The sequence below is a fragment of the Macadamia integrifolia genome, chromosome 6 (genome assembly GCF_013358625.1).
Source record: "Macadamia integrifolia cultivar HAES 741 chromosome 6, SCU_Mint_v3, whole genome shotgun sequence".
Taxonomy (NCBI): Eukaryota; Viridiplantae; Streptophyta; class Magnoliopsida; order Proteales; family Proteaceae; genus Macadamia; species Macadamia integrifolia.
The window spans coordinates 13,745,194-13,762,878 of NC_056562.1; the positions used below are offsets into that span (position 1 = coordinate 13,745,194).

Consider the following 17,685-nt stretch of genomic DNA (forward strand, 5'->3'; position numbering starts at 1 on the left):
GGAGAAAGGAAGTAAATCCAGTTTGAAACCCAAAAGCCCAAACTCTTCTTGCAAACTAGCAATCAAGGAGAACATGCTATAATGTTTCCTAATGGCTGTGGCAAAACCCACAAGTAGGTTCAATGCCCACCGACTTGCGATGAGACCTTACTGGGTGTTTCTTCATTAGCAATTCTTCACAGAAAGATCTTCAATTTGGGTGGAAATTGAGTTTCCAAAAAAAGCCTCATGCATTGTGAGCAAGGTAGTGAGTAAAAACACTTGTTTGAGCATTCATTAGAGTTGTTAGTGCAAGAGATTTGAGATATTTGGCAACTAGTTTAGTTGTGAAATAGCACCCCCATCGATCATGTTCGGAGAACATAGAGTCTGGAGAATAAAATTAGGAGGTAAAGACGAGTGAAGTTAAAAGTCCAGCATTCCAGTCTCCAATTATGGAACCACTAGCTTTATTGATAGAGTGGTGGGGGGATCATTATCATTAGAAGAGATGTCTAGAGTAGATGATCGATTAGTAAGAATACATGGGTCTGGCCAAAAGTAGTGTTATTAGCATTCCCAATCTTTGAGAAAATCTTTTGTTTTAAGGTGGGAAGGATTTTTTGAAATTGGAAGAAGGGAAAAGAACGCTGTCAGGCTCCGTCATGGTTCAAGGAATCGGCATGAATCAGAACCGATATTGGATTAAAAAAAAAAAAAAATTCTTAATGAAAATAGGGGACAAAATTATCCAATTCATATCGTATTGTATCAACAGACATCGATACCAAGTACTAAAACCTTGGGCTGCATAGCATACGGCAGTGCCTCCATATATCTCTCTTTCCTCCATCCTATGAAATGATATATTTGCTCTTTATTTTGGAAAGGGAGAATTAAACCAAAGAAAGACTAGCTTAAATTCAACAGGTCTTTTCACACCCATTTGTGTTTGGGCGTGGAGAATGTTAGACAGACATGGTTCTTTTCTCTATTATTTTATTGAACAAAAAAACGCTCCCAATCGTGTGGCCTCTACTTCAATACGGGGGCCAATGACAAGACACACATGGGAATCAACAGGGATCGATGGATTTTTTGGGCTTCATAAGGGTGGAGGCGTCATTTCTCCGCCCTGTGTCTAGGCGCAAAGGCTGCACAACCATAGAGGATTCATTCCCCCCCCCCCCCCTTTCATTAATCCTTAGTTCCGTAGCCATCCTCTCCCTCCTCTGAATCCCAAACTCCCCAAGGCTGTTGAGTAGAGACTTGAGAGCAAGATCTTAACTTTCGGAATCAATCTTAGGGCCAATTTCAACCAATATCGTTTAGATCAGTATCAGATCAGATGTATTTATTCTTTTTCTTTTTTCGATTGGTTTTGTTGACCTTTTTACCTTAGATCATGCCAATGGATCAGTATCAAATAGGTCAAGACTTGAGATCGATATTGATCAACACCAAAGCAATTTTGATCGATTCAATCCAATTTTTAAAACCATGCTTGAGAGAGTTGGTTATGTGCAAAGCTAGCCACTACAAGTCCACAACCCCTTCCCCTAGCCCCTGACCCCCCAAAATTCACCCCATTCGTTCCCATTCCAATCCCTTCTTCTGCCCCACCTTTCCCATAGCCTTTTGTTAATCATCCCTTTCTGCTCTACCCTTGTCCCATCCCCCTTCCAAAAGCCACAGCCCCAACCCTAGCCCTAGCCCTAGCCCTAGCCCTAGCCCTGCCACTAGAACCCACTTCGCCTCACCCTCGCCACTGAAACCTCTATCTCCTCTCCATAGAGGCTATTGCCAAAGTGCCCATAGAGGCCTATCTATGTCACACATGAAAAAGACAATGGAGGAGAATAAGTTCCAATTTCTTTACCCTGCCTCAATTGACCCAAACATGGATCAAACCCATCTAACAATCTTACCACCTATTTATCATTTACCTCTTCTCTTCAACCTCATGGATACAGCAACATTCAAACTCCTCTTGCTGAACCCCAGCCTGCTTATGTTAGGAGACAAGAGGAGTTTGCCATTGCTCCATTCTTGAGGTTGAAGAAAAAAGGTAAATGGTAAATAGGAGTTAAGATTGTTTGATGGGTATGATCCATGTTAGGGGTCGAGTGGGGTTAACTGGGAAAAGAAATTGAAACTTCTTCTCTGTCAAATTTGTTTCCTCCACGTGTCGCACAGATAGACCTCTATGAACACTCTATGGACGACGGTTTCTGCGGAGAGGAGCTGTAGTTTAAGATTTAAGGAAACACCACTCGGATTGAAGGAATGGTCTTTCCGAAAGATTGAGAAGCTACACACGTTTTCAAATGCGTCATCCCATTGGATAACTTCGCCCTGTCTCATAATGATAGGTGTTTGAGACATTTTGGCGATACCTCAGAGAGTGTCAACGAAGAAGCACTAATCCAGATTCCAGCCTTGGGGCCTCTCTGTTTGATTTTTACGTCAATCACCTTCTCTTCTTTCTCCTCTTCCAACTCCTGGTCGCTCCCATTAAAATCAGGATTGAATCTGTGAAGCTTCAATGGCTTTTGAACTTGACCTGAAACTTTTTGGAAGTACATGACTACTTCCTCATCTCTATGATCATCAGCAGAACCTCAAGAATTGCAGAGGCCTTAGGAGTTTGGGATTTGGAGAAGGTAGAGGATGGATATGGATTAATTGTACAAGACAAAAACAAAAACAAAAATAACAAAGGCAAGTCTCCATTAGAGGTAAGATATGTATCACGCAAAGAAAGTGTTACGTATGGGAGTTTGTACGTGATGTGGCACGGGTGTAGTGGGTTAGTAATTATTTTTATAGTTTTATATTTATTATCAAAATAGATTTTTTTTTTAATGGAATTATTGGGTGGTTTTAGAGCAGTAATATATTACATGAGAAGTTTTGTACATGGGTTGGAGTTATTATTTGAAAGTTGTAACTACTTATAATCCTATTTAATGGGGATATTCTCTGATGAAAAGACATGGTTTCTATGTTTTTTTTTTTCTAGTTGAGAATGAGGTCATAGCTTCCTCGATAAGGTCAAGAGGTTGACTAGGGGTGTCAATTCCAAGCCTGCATCGGTAGGCCCAATCGAGCCCGATACATTTATGGCCTAACCTTGACTGGCCCAATTAATAAACGTGTCGGGCCTAAGCCCAACCCATTTATAAATAGGTAGTACACGATGCAAGGGATAAGGCGATGGGCCTCCTGAACGACCCAGCCCGTTTACAAGCCCGACTCAGACCGACACATTTAACTTGAATTTTTATATAGGTATTTTGATTTTTTTTTTTTTTTTTTTTTTTATAGATTAGGTATATATATTGACACTTTTATCAATTGTTGACTACAACTAAGTGTAATATCTTTTCAAAATTGTTGATAATTTAACAAAATAAATTAAAATATCTTAAATCTAAGAAAAGGAAAGGTCGTTTAAGGTTCGTTCAAGGCTTTATTGGTACATTACACGTTTAAGGCCCAATTAGCCTGATTAAGAGAAGCCCGATTAAAGCCCAAAACACAAAACCGACAGAGACCAACTCATTTCTTAAATAGATAGGTCATGGTCTAAGGACATAGGCCCGCCAAGACTAGCTAGGCCCGACCGATTGACATCCCTAAGGCTGATTACCTCCCCATTAGTCAAGACACAAGCTTGGTATCTCATCTCATTGCATAAAAGATAAAATAGAAAGATATGTAAAAGAAATAGGAGAGAAAATAGGTGATTTGATCTTACAAAAGAAGCCAATGAAGTGCGGCATAGGTGAGAAAGCCTATCTCATGTCATTGAGATAATTTTGGGATTTCAACATCTATTATGAAAGGGAGTGTGTAAGTAGTGAGATTTTATGTGTTACGATCCCATATCAACTTATGGGGGTTGATCCCACATCGATTTCCTATGAGAATTGATGTGGGTTGATATGATCTTGGGTCCCATCACCTTGTAACCCGGTTTATGGAGTTGAGTTCTTCCAAGATTGCAACTCTGGTATAAGAGCAGTCAATCATCAGCCCAACCCACGCACAGAAAGGACGACCTGGTGCCAGAGTGAGAGCTGCTAGGACTCAAGGATGGGATTTATGAATGTGTTATGAGTTAGTTATATTAATTATATATTTTGTATTTACTTAAGTAAAATACCAAAAGATAATGTGGAAGAAGTCTTTTAGTCTAAATATTCTGCTTATGTGGAAAGAGGCACAGATTCCTCGACAGAACTCAAACACATTTATCTCTCCAACTCTCACATTTATCTCTCCAATTCTCAAGAAAAAGAGAACGGTGTATAGACCAGAACGTATGCGCAGGGTAAACTACAATGCACGTTTGTGCAAATGATCCGGACTCAAAACTATTATGCCCCAGAGGTAATGCCTCTGCTTGTTTATCTCGGCAGGGACAAGAAATCATCTGGATAATGGGATTGGTTGCAACCGATTCTAAGTCGAATCGGCCAATCCTAAACCAATTCCCCGATTTTTTAAACCCTGTCAAGTACCCAACGCAGAATATCTGAGAATCATTCGTATCTGAGAATCAATTTCATAAAACTTTCTATGTTAATCAAAGGACACCCGAATATCTGAGGATTTTGGGACCCCCAATGCATTTTTAGAACATTTAATTTCTCCTTTTCACAGATACTAATCAATAAGAGAAGGAGAGTCAAGCTTCTCACTTTGCCCTTTCATTTATTTATTTCTGCTAAAAAAAGAAAGGAATAAACATTTTAGCTGAACAGAAAGTCAGCTACAGAGATCATACAAGCATCCTTACAAGTTATAGATACATCCATCGCGTACATTATAGAAGAGATCATAAGAAGAGTACTAAAATAGGTCCCACGGCCACCCCGCTTGGGTTCCCTGCATTAACCATTTACAAAGATCATTACTATCCACCCAGACTTTGCCCTTGTTGATCCAACCTTCGAACGTATTTAAGCAGGAGCAGCAAGATGTGAAGAATGCATATAAACAGAAGAGGTTATAAGGACAAAGTTGATGGTCAGGTCGTTGATCAATACATCTGCTGCAATTTGGCAGTCTCAGTAGAAGTGTGTGCACGCGCGTGTGTGTGCGTGAGTGTGTTTTTTTTTTTCTAATTCCAAAGGGAGATGCAGGCGTATCTTTATAGATAAAAGAGTAATATGTGTAGCAGTTCAGTTGTGTGAGTTGAAAAGATGACAGGGAGCAAAAGAATTTTAAATTTATTAATAATAGAAGGATCATTACACAAAATACTGTGGGTCATATCCCTCAAAAAACTCAAACACCAACTTTTTTTTTTTTTTTGTAAAGCAAACACCAACTTACCCAAAAGGGAAAAAGAACAAAGAGAACCCAAAACCCCAAACAAAGGCAACTGAAGGTTATACACACCCAAAGACAGTTTAAATACTATGTAAATCCAGTCAGCCAGGATCTCCAGAAGAACATTATAATCTTTGGTATTAGCAAAGAGATCAGACCTTGTGGCCAAGATGATATGATCGACCGAGAGAACAAATTCGCCACTTAAGCTGCAAGGACTATGATAACAATGAGCAGAACGATCCCAAATATCACCAAGAGCAAGCATGTCTGGCAGGAGAGATTTAAACTTTAAAGTTAGACCAAGGCTTATCAGATATCCAAACCAGATTTTGAAAGAAACTGAAGGGGGAAGTCGTAGAAATATATGATGGTGTTAGCACAGGTAAGAATGGGGGAGGAAGCAGAAAAAGTGAAAAATTAATGAGATGGCTCAACCATAGGTATGAGACATCCACCCCTTATCAAATTCTTTTGACTGATACAAAAACAAATTGATTGTTACACTATTGAGACTAGAAGTCCAGGCACCAGGATAAATTCCATCCAAAAAAAAAATACAGAACCGACCAAACCTTACCAGAGATGAATTTGATTTTTGGGTCTTGGATGCTTTTGCAAGTTGGGATTTTGCCTGTGCAGTAGCCGCATGGGAGCCCTCAATGTTGCTGTCTATTTCCTCTGTACAAAGTACATTTGGTAGTCAGTATAACATATGCACAACTTAGAGAATCAGAAACCAAATGAAGGATTACAAGGTTTACTGACTGACCAATCACAACTCCTTGATCATGAACCAACACAGCTAGATCTTTGAAAATCTCGTTCACCTCACCAATTTGCTGCTGTATTTCTTTGATCCCTTGCTCTCTTTCCTCAATGATGGCTTCATTGAAGACAATCTCATTGTCCAGTAGCAACACCTCCTGTCTGCATATAGCACAAATCAAATATATGACTAAAGGTATCAGTAACACAGATGCAATTCAAAATTGTAAAACCACAACAACAATTGTAATACGATTAATACAATAGCAATAACTGATAAGTTCCATTCATCCAATGACAGTAGGGCTCTGCCATGTAGCAGGTCATTGTGGCCCAAATTTCGTGGGTAGATAGGCAGACCTGAGGTCCCCTGCTCACATGTCAAATTTTCAGCACAAACAGAATGAGTCATATGGAAAAATAATGGTTTCTAAATGTTAGGCAACCAAGAGGGTGAATGGACCACCCAATGGGTGCATGCCAATACAGGTATATGATTGAATCAGGCTCTGAAATCTGATGAGTGGCTGATACCATGCCCTATCTATCCAACGGTCAGAATTGGTACAACATCCCTTACGGAAAAAAGTAGGTGCGCCATATAGGGAGGCCTTCCTATGTGGGATGAGAAGAATACATTTTTTGATGTAAAAATGAGGCCAAAAGTCCATGGTACAACCAACAGTATCACACATTTTATTTGGCCACAATGACAAGTGCCACATCAAATAATGGAAAAGAACCCTTGTTCATAAGAACTTTTAACCATACTTCTGAACTTTCCAAACTGTTCAATCACTTGGATTGCAAGTCGTTTGACAAGAAATAACAGCAATATTCTAATAACTTTTTAAACATTACAATAAAGATCACTAATTCACGTCAGAGTACAAATCTATAAGCAAATCTCACCTTCTAGATTCCGCAAGAAGAGCACGCTGTTCTGGACTCTTATCTGTACCTACACCTATCTCACTTTCAGTATAGCTGTATCAAGGATCATACAACATGGTGAGAAGATGAATATGCTGAAATTGTAAAAGCATCAACATTTACATGTCCATGAAACAGCAAATAAAAACAAAAACACTATCTTTTGTACAGACCACAAAGACCAATGTAATACAGATCTCTGCAAAATTTAAAGATGTTGGGTACTTAAAGTAACCAACATTCAAGTAGGTATCTGACCATAGTTACCTGGATGGAAGAACTGCTTGAGGAACAAAAGGTGCATACGCTGTTTCCCTCTCAGCCGCAAGCCTTTGTGCCTTCTGAAATTCTTTTAGAACTGCTTGGAAATCTTTTGCAAGCTTAGCATCAGCTACCTTCTTGCTGGCCTGCAGTTAGAAAAAACTTTGTTCAAGGGACAAAACCCTGTCTCTTCAGGAAAGAAGACAACTCAAACCCAAAACCATTACAGTTGATAAGATCATGAAAGCATTTTGCTGGACTGGTTTGCAAGGCAAAGGCGTAAAAGACAAAAGAACATGGCAACCAGTACTGGATACAAACAGATCACAACTAAGGAAGGCTAGGGAGTGTAATTATATCAAAGCAGAAAAATTACAAGTAAGTAAGCTAATGAAAACTGTTCAGAGTCTCAGTTAAGCTAATGAAAACTGTTCAGAGTCTCAGTTCTATGTTAATAATACTCAGACTTGATCAACGAAGAAAGCAAAGGTCTGAATAATGTGACTGTCTGCCAGAACATTTAACAAACAAGTAGTACTGAAACTTCTTTAACATTAAAACCTGTAAGAGTTTTGACTCCAATGACCTCCAGTCTTCAACCAATAATGCTGGGCTACAAATAATTGCTTTGCCTCCCAAACCGAAAAGGAGGAAAAGGTAAAAGGGAGAAAGGGAACAACAACCAGAAAAAACAATGCTCTCTGAGATCATATCACATGGCAAATCACAAAGCTAATTGCATCAAACTTACACTAACTTCACCATGCTGATCTATTTCACTAGCTTGTTTGAGTTTAGCAGAAGTATCCTTCACCAACTGTCCAATATGTAGCCTTGTCTTGTGCCTGCAAATCAAATGAAATAATTAAGATAACAGTCCATCATATATAACCATTCAACACATGGTATTTAGAGAAGAGAAAAACAATCCGGTAGAAAGCAAATATAAATCCAAGTTCAAAGCAAATTCCCAAGGAATTTAAATTTTCACTTGAAATAGTAGCCTTAGCACCCAATAGGCTAATAAACCTTAATTCAACATCCAGGCCTTTAACATTGGTAGTACAGTTGAGATATCAAAATCATGCCATATGAACATGTCCAGACTCTCAACTTTACGTGGTTGATGAATGTACAGGTCACAAGACTTTCTATCAATGATCACTCAGAATGCTTTGACAATATGTGACAATCAATGTGTTCATGCAATAAATATGAGATCTTAAAGAGTGATATACAATATAAGTAGGGGGTAAGGCTGCGTACATTTGCCCCTCCCAGACCCTGCAGTAGCAGGAGCCTCATACACTGGGTTGCTCGTAATGAGTGCTCTGAATTAGAAAACAGAAAATACACAGAAGCAACCGCAAAGCATATGGCAACAAGTCTCACAGTTCATTTGGGCAAGACACAAGGACAGACTAACCTAGAAAGGATAAATAGTGAAGTTCCACTAATAGTTAAGTGCATTTAAGTTTCAGTCTCTTCTGCAACAAAATGTGATACCAGGAGGATTTTGTCACACCTTGTATAAAATTTTATCATTCAACATCAAAGCCTAACTAGTGAAACAAAGCCCAAATCCTGTGAAAGTTCACAATCCTACAGAAGATACAAAATTTCTGTGAAAACCCCTATCAGCTAACTTCAGTAGTTAGCTGAAGTTAACTACTACTACACAATTTTTCAAATCATTTTTTTTTCTTTTTTTTTTTGGGGGGGGGGGGGCATGGGGGCTGGGGGCTGGGGGAGGAGGGGGTTTTGGGGGATTGATTCATATAACCCTAGATATTTTTCAATCAGTTGACTTTCTTGACTGAGAATCCAGTAGCAGGCATCAACATCAAAGAATGTTTGGAGATACAATAGTAGTAACAATTAGCTGCAACTAATCAATCGAAAAGAAGGGCGGTCCTCAACAGATGATGCACGCAGTAGACCCTTACAAACCATAGCAGAAACTGAATTTCTAACAATACTGAACCAAGATTGAAGTAGAAAGAAATGAAAAACAGCAAAGAACAACCCATGAGACCAAACAGTCGATTCTGTCATTGCAACAATTACAAGACCAGACAAAGACACCAGTCCAGCAATGCCAAGTTCAGAATTTCATCGTTCACTAATCCATGCTCGTGTTGGTGGCTTACTAAAGCCCTAATAGGTTAAAAGTGATTATCAGGAATAAAGGATTCCTAACTAAGACTACTTTAACCAGGAACACCTTGGATCTGCTGTATATTTGAAGTACTGATGTCACAGATATAACAAGAACTATGGTCTTGCGACTAAGGAATCCAACTGTCCAGCAAATGCAATGAGACTCTATATGGTAAACTTATCTCCATTTAATTGGTTGACTAGACAAATTGAATGTAGACTTTATCAGATGAATGAGAACATTCTCACCAACATGAGCCAACGACTACATAAAAGGAGGACAGCAGATGCAAGTCAGTATTCCATTTGCTGCAGTGAATCATAAAGTATGGAATAAAGAAAAATACACTCAAATAAGCAGTCACTTGGAATCTTCCCAAGAGAAACTTTCTAAATAAATTTTCATCATCATTAGGAGTGCCCAATCTGAATGTGCTGACAGGGCAAGAAAGAAAGCTGTTGAGAAATAACAGCCTAGATGTCGGAACACATGAAAGTTGCAACATGCATTGACTTACAAAACAATATTGCAATAAAGTGAGCTTGGAAGTTCCTAGTTGGACCATGTATCAGGATTACATTGTAGACACCAGATCATTTCTGCGGGCAGGGAAGAGTTATAAGTCTCCCAGCATAGTGCCTGACTCTAAATCTTGATTAAAATTTGACAAAAACAAAATTTAACCCAAAACAAAGGAAACACATATTTATGGAGATGGTACATAGCTCCACTAAGCCTTCCTGAGATAATAGCTTTAAAGGTTAAAATTTTATATTATTGTCAATTAAAGCAGTCTACATAATCAACAAGCAAAACAGCTTGCATCTCTCCAGCTCTCTATTAATTCCTAGATTTGGAAAATAGGGATCTGCCAAAGCAGCTGACAGCAGCAAAATGCTTCTAATAGAATATGCTTGAAACTTAAAGGAACTAATATGCTAAGAATAGTCAAGGGGATTCATCACTCAAGAGATCAACTTATTTCCTCCATTTTATCATGCAAATAGCTCCGAGTTCCATGAATAAAGTCTTCATTGATAAACATATTAAAGAACCAAAATCATCAATATTTGTTGCAATGGTGAAATTCGAATTGATGTAAAAATTATCAGTAAGTTGAACTCCTAAGCAAGAAAGGCTCCTAGATGTTCTTCCACAAGGCACTACCATTTCCGTGAAAGGAAATTTTTCAAGTCAGAAGGTAATAGAAGTGAAGCAATTTGAATTCCAAGCACTGATGTGCACATGGAAGAAATCTAGTCATAGTTAGAGACTATGACTAGAATGTTGTAGAATCCATTTTGTAACAGCCTAATGACATTTATGTTGACTGATGTGGTCCAAATTTCCAAATCAGCATAAGGAAATTGCAGTTATGGAGTTCAATAGATTGGTGTTGTTTAACCCTTATAACCACCCCTAATTACCTTGATGGAAGGTGATGGAGTTAGTGGTTACCTAAATGGTGAGATGGGGTCCCTGACATCAAGATGAAATGTTGAAAAGCTCCATCGTTTTCTGCATCTTGAGAGACAGAGAGCAGAAGCCAGAAACCTTCTCTCCTGAAACTCCCTCTATCTCTCATCATCTCTCTTCGGAAACTAGACCCACCAAGGTGATGATGCGTTGGACAGCATGGTGGCATGGTGGGATCAATGGAAGTAAGTTTCGCAATCTCCATCCACTTCAGTTTAATTCTTATAGTTGGTATAATGCAGGAGTAGATTACAAGAAACTACCCCAGCAATTTATAACCCCAAACAATACAAATAGGACCAGGAAACAAAGAAATAAGACCTTCAAATAAACCCCCAAGGATACAATACCCATATAGGAGCAAAACCAGCCCAAAACACAACCCGATAGGAGAGAGAAAGACCTGCTATAGAGCTGGAGAGAGAGAGAGAGGTGCGGCCAGGTCTGTAGGAGTCCGATTGAGTTGCACTCTTGGGCGTAGATAGTCCATAGGGAGGGTACAAAAACCCCCAAAGTTAAGAGGATTCTGACGGCTGGTTGTGAAGTTACAAGCTTTTTTGATTTTCTGACCTAGGAGAATTAATCGCAGGCTTCAGGAGAGAGAATCAAATCTGGTTTGTAACTTGGACAAATCTGAACTTATGAATATTCACAACAATCGTATACTTCAATAGCAGTAACTTTAGGATAAAATAGAAAGCTTTAACCAAAAAGAAACAAAGGGAAAAGTGGGGGAGGAGCGGTTTTCTCGACCCGGGCTTCTCACCCACAGCTATCCCGACTGTTCTAAGCAATTGACTGCAATTATTCTTTATTCAAATCTCCCATTATGAGTACATAGGCTCCTCTATTTATAGAGGGCAGAATAGCAATCAAACTACTACTAGGAGCTAGTTTCCCAATAGGACTAGACACTCCTACTTCAACTAGGAGCTAGTTTCCCACTAGGACTAGACACTCCTACTACAACTAGGAATTCAAAATTGGACTAGGAATAATAAACCTATGTGGAAAACAAAAATAGAGTCCTAAGACAATTTGGACTCGACATACCACTTACTCAACTCGATGGGCCCAATGGCCCACTAATTAATTAAAAACAACTACTAATTATTCCCCTAGCCGATGGGCCCAATTGGCCCTTATCTGTACTTAGCCACTCAGGTGGACCCAGTAGGGGTTCGGCTGGCTTCTTGGCTGGACCCTAGCCACTTAGGTGGACTAAGGTTGGACCCTTCTTCCTCTCATATTTCCTTCCATAATGTGGATCTACATCATGGTATCAGACCAGGACCTACTGTCCACATTATGTACAGTTTTCCAGCCATTTTTGGTTGCCACCGATTATTAGCGGTGGTTTTGAAGTTCTGGCTTCAAGGGATGCATGGGTCACAGGTTAAATACACATAAGGGCGTTCTGGCAATAGGGGTTGCGGAGAAGAAGCAGAGAGTGACCAAAGAAGTACCAAGAATACTAACAGGCAGTCACAGCTGCTACAGGCCATTGGTCATGCTTACAATTTATAATGATAAAAAAAAAATAACAAAATATAGGCAATTGAATATCACCGGCGCATGCCGGAGGCTATTGGAATATGGAAACACTGCCCAGCCTTGCAGGTTGAAGTTGCAATCTTCCGCCATAGTCTTAAGGTTCTAGAATCGCTTTCGGCTCATAGGGGATTTTTTTAGGGACGATATTCCTCCATCAGATTCCCTTATTTAATATTTGGGGAAAAGATTCCCACAATGCCAGCACAAAACCGAAACTGCACACCTCCACCTAGATTACTGTAGCACCCCCAAAGAAATGTCTTAAATATCCCCCTATTTGAAGAGCCTGGCCCATCGAGCCAGCCAAACGAGACCTTTGTGCTAGCTGTCAGTCCACTTCGTGGGCCAGATTGAGGCCCACTACTGTGCTAGACAGTCAATGCATAGGGACTTTTATTAGTTTTATGTATTTTCTATTTTAATATAGATTCTTTTTATGTAGTAGTTACTAATTTGAGGATTGCTTCTATTTTATTATTTAGCAACAACAGAGGTTCTTTTTTGTATTTAGTTTCTAATTAGAGGTTTCCATATTCTAAGGAGATCTCCTTTCCCACGCAAGGAGGGATCCAGTTTCTGTTTATCAATAGAAGATGTCTACACAAAACCCTATGATTTGAAGTATTGAAAAGAAGTTGTTGCTTTGTTTGCTGTGAGATTCAGCTATGGTGAGAGACCAAGGTCACTGAGAGACTGACTAAGGCCATAGGTGAGAGGCCTTGGTCATATCCCCTCCCCCCTTCTCTTCTTCCCTTTCCTTCCCTACTTTCTTCTTTCAGTTTTTATTTTATTTCCAACTGTGATACTGTTTGGAGGTTACTGAGACACCTTTGAAGGCTCTGGGATGTACTGTTGATGCTCCATAGACTGTCCATCAAGTTCCATTAGAGGTTTGAAGATTGACTGATCCCCTGCGGCATCTTCTGATCCTGGATATTCCGGCAGAAACTTCATGTTCATGAATTTATTCATCCAACCATCAATCAAAGGTCTCTTTCTATTATATTGTTGATCATCAGTCTACCTTAATTCGGCAGTGATTTCAAGACATTCCCATGGCTAGAATCTGTGTGTCAGTAAGTTGTAAAATCTGAGTTTAAGTTTCTGATTTTGATTCACAATCATTACTGGTAATCTAGCCATCAACTGTGGCTAAGTTTTTGAAGAGTTCAAGGTATCCTTATCCCCTACCCTCGACAGAAAATTGAGGCCCATGAGTGGTGGCCTTGGGCCATTATTGCGGACCATAGTTTTTAAGGCGCTGCTAAGGCGTCGCCTTACCAGCGCCTTGGCGTTGATGCGGTCTAGAGATGGTAAGGCAATGCTCCGCCTTATGTGAAGTGGTGCCTTATGGGTTTTTTTTTTTTTTTTTTTTTTTTTTTTTTTTTTTTTTAATTACTTGATAAAGATTCCAAATATAGATTTTTTATTAGTAGGTGTATGGTTTTGTTAACACTTGAGATGTATGGAATCAACTTTACTCCACCAAAAATAACCAAAACAAACAAAACAAAAACCCGATTCACAAATAGGGTTTGGATTTTGTCAAGGGTTTTAAGAAATGGATTTGAGAAGGAATCAAGGAACAAGGAAGAACCACTGATCCAGGCGACCATTTTGCTTCGGCAGCGGTGAGCTTCATTCTTCTTTGACAGGAGTAGAAATATAGTGGATGACCTTAGGACTTAGGCACTCATTTTGGCATCATAAAGGTAAGTATAGTAAATACTTGTATTTTTTGTCTTCTTTTCTTTATATTTATAATTTTGTTTCATAATTATGTATTTATATTATATGTTAATATGTTATGATGATTGATGATTGATGATTGATGAAGATGAACTTACTTTATTCACATTATTGATTTTTTTTCTTGATGAATATCTTACATTGGTATGAATATGAACCTTTAATATTTATTTCACATATGAGTAATAGGATTCAACTAGGATTTGAGCCAAATAGATTGGTTTTATAAAAAAAATTACACAAGAACGTTTTAGCCGATAAGGCGACGCTTTATGCCCGCCTTATCACTAAGGCGCTCCGAAAGACCCTCAAACGCCTCCGTCGCCTTACCGCCTTAAAAACTATACTGCGGACCTCCCATACTATTTTGAGGACCAGTTTGTATCTTCAGTTCTGGTTATCTGTTGTGACTGCGAGTTTAACGGTCATATTGGGGTTATTGTCTTCTGTTCTATCAATTTGACTTTGTTTTGCCACAGGGATCAAGGGTTTTCAGAGCTTCTAAATTTGGGCAGCAAGCTGCCATTCCAGTGACTTTGCTGTTCAGTGTTCAATCAGTCCTTGGGAAGATACCTACTTTGTGACTTATACTTAGTGTTGATTCCTATTCTGTGTTGGCCTAATTACCAGGCTTAATACTACCCTGTTGTTGTTAGTTAGTTAGTTAAGGGTTCACATGTTGTCCTATAGTACATCTGATCCTATTGTTGGGTTGGAAATGATAATAAAAAATACATAAAAACTAAAAAATCTAGTATGACTGCTTCTTCCACTTTGGAAGTGAAACTTGTGTCATTGTATGAGGCTCTCTGAGGGCATTAAAGTTAAGGCATTTTGTCACAGATCTAAAAGTTGTTCCACATAAGAGAAGCCAATACAGATCTTTTGTGAGACTTAGCTTATCTAACAACACGTACTCAGTGAGTCAACACATTGAGATAAAGTAGTTTTCTGTTAAAGAGTATGTTCGGACCATCGATAAGCAATAGAACATGTTGCCACTAAGGAAATGATTGCTGACCCTTCCACAAAAGGACCCAAATAGTAGGGGTGTCAACCAGTCGAGCTTGGTCGGGCCTCACTGGGCTGGACCACTTTCAAGCCCTACACCATGAACACACGTTTAGCTAAATGGGCTTAGCTTTGGTGGACATGGTACGGTTTATAATTGGACCGGTCGGTCTCAGGCTATAATCGTGCTGCCCTAAACAGGCCTTGACCAGGCTCTAAATGGGCCTTCTTTGATCTTCCATCAGATCTTATGATTGTGAATGTTTTAATCTCCAATTCTATTTTCTCCTCTATTCCTCGTCCCTACCCTTCTGCTGCACCAAACTCACTCACCCATCTCTCTCTCTATCTATCAACCTATTTGTTCCTCTGTTTCTTCCCGTGTGATGAGGGTGTGATCTAGGTGAGAAGTAGTAGTGGACCATCAGCTATGTGCTCTGAAAAAGAGAGAGGTATAAAAAATCGAACCCATCTTTTTTTTTTTTAGCTTGATTAGATCGGAAGCTGTAAATATCTGAAGATGAGGACAGAACGGTGGATCTTGGCGTTGCCACCTCCGGTGACGGCAAGGGCGGTGTATCCCATGAAACATCATCCAACAAGACCATAATCTGTCCCTTGCCGCGCCAAGATCAAGTTCTAAAGAATGTTCTTGTCTTCCTCACATCTCGCCGCGACCACAACTCTATCTCCGTTGTTTTCCAAGTCCTAGTACAAGATTGAGGTGCTGACTCGGTCCGAGCTCTTTATCAGCAACTGTTATTAGGTATCACCTCGCAGGGCGATCGAGAGGTTTCGGAGGGTGAGGTCTTTGGTGTGAAAGGGAAGCCAAGGTTTGTTGATTTTAGTTTGGTACCTAACATTTGGGGTGCCAACTTCTTCTTGGGCTCTCTAGGCCTATAATCGGTTGGGCTAAACAAGCCAGGCTAGGTCGACGCCCGTTGGTTCACACCCCTGCACTGACGCCCTTTTGATGCAGCCCGAATTACCACATCATCGTAAGGAAATTGCATTTATGGAAGTTCAACGTATTGGTGGTTGTTGAAACCATTATAACCAACCCTACTTACCTTGGTGCAAGTTGATAGAGTTACTGTTATCTTAAGTGGTGAGATGAAATAATCAAATGTAAATTCTTACTCTTACATCTCGAATTCCTGGGTTTGTGATTATTTCCAATAAGGATCCCGGGACAGTCACTGGCTTCATGATGAATTGCAGAAAAGCTCCATTGTCTTCTGCATCTTGAGAGATGGAGAGCATAATCCAGAAACCCTCTCTCCAGAAATTCCCTCAATGTCTTGATGTCTCCCTCAGGGAACTAGACCCCGCAAGTTGACAATGGGTTGCACAGAGGCAGGATCATCAATCCTCATGGAGGTAAGTTCCACAACCTCCATCTACTTCATTTTAATTCTAATAATTTATCCTTGATATGTAACTAACAAGGATTCACGTAACGAGTAAATACATCTGGCTTCAAAAACAGTACTACAATTATTTGAACATCATGAAACTAAGAATAAGCTCAAACCAGGCAGAGAACTCTTCTAATACCCACATGCGTGCATCCAAAATGAAAATTATGACCCTCTGTCCATTAATTACACAATTTACGGCCTTATAAATTCTGCTTTTAGAATGAATTCAACAATGTAACATAATAAGCCTACCCAAAACCTTATTCAGCTCTAAAATAAGTTATCAGTCTCCACTTACTAATCAATACAACATCATGAAAATTCAACAGTCAAACCAACCTAAGCCATGAAATTGCGCAATTCAAAATCTTTAAATGAACCAATAAAAGATAAGAACCAAACCAAGCTTTATTCAAGAGAAAAAAAATTAACTATCAATTAAATCAATACATAGGATGGGGAAGAGGCAGAGGCACTTACAGCTTCTCCCGGAACTCGGGCGTGTCTTTGGGCGTTCCGAGGGTATTAACGAGTCGTTGGAACGTGGAGACAGCGGTGTTTATCTGAAACACACCGGAAGCAACCGCTTGCGTAGGGTCCTGCCTTGGATTAATATGCTCTCGCCTTGAAGCCAAAGGCCTACCAGATTCGAGATCTTCAAAGCTCATATCTCTCCGCCCTAGAATTCCCCCGAAAAAAAGTCAAGTAATTGATCTTTCACGAAATCCTAGAAGTTGAAATTCGCCAAGATAGAGCAAAGATCCAGCACCGAAACCCAAGTTGGTTGATCGAATTTAGCGAAGAATAACGAACAGGACGCGGAAAATTAGGGTTTCTTTTAACAATCTACTTCCTCAGAGCGAGCGTGATTGAGAAATAGCAGAGAGAGCGTGAAGAGTTTTTTGTGTTTTTTTACGTTTTATTTGATTTTCGGTTGTATAATGCGGAGACGTAAAAACATTAATTAAAAAATATTGAAATAAATAATACAAGTATTTCTAGCAAGTACCCGCCATCCCCCACCCGCATGCG

At 39.5% G+C, this 17,685-nt stretch overlaps 1 protein-coding gene across 2 annotated transcripts; it reads right to left on the reverse strand.

Annotated features, from left to right (window-relative positions):
* Nucleotides 1–4,696: 4,696 nt before the first annotated feature.
* Nucleotides 4,697–17,579, reverse strand: LOC122082761 (syntaxin-22-like). 2 transcript variants are annotated; one of them, XM_042650526.1, is made up of 8 exons: nt 17,134–17,579; nt 8,033–8,126; nt 7,288–7,427; nt 7,000–7,074; nt 6,092–6,249; nt 5,900–6,000; nt 5,478–5,589; nt 4,697–4,934 (listed from the first exon to the last, which is right to left on the reverse strand). In XM_042650526.1, exons 1-7 carry the CDS (start codon nt 17,319–17,321, stop codon nt 5,524–5,526), a joined length of 822 nt encoding a protein of 273 aa, XP_042506460.1. In that variant the 5' UTR covers nt 17,322–17,579; the 3' UTR covers nt 4,697–4,934; nt 5,478–5,523. The 2 variants fall into 2 exon arrangements, with proteins under 2 accessions (XP_042506460.1, XP_042506459.1); XM_042650525.1 differs by having other exon boundaries at nt 4,697–4,872; nt 17,134–17,578.
* Nucleotides 17,580–17,685: the final 106 nt, after the last annotated feature.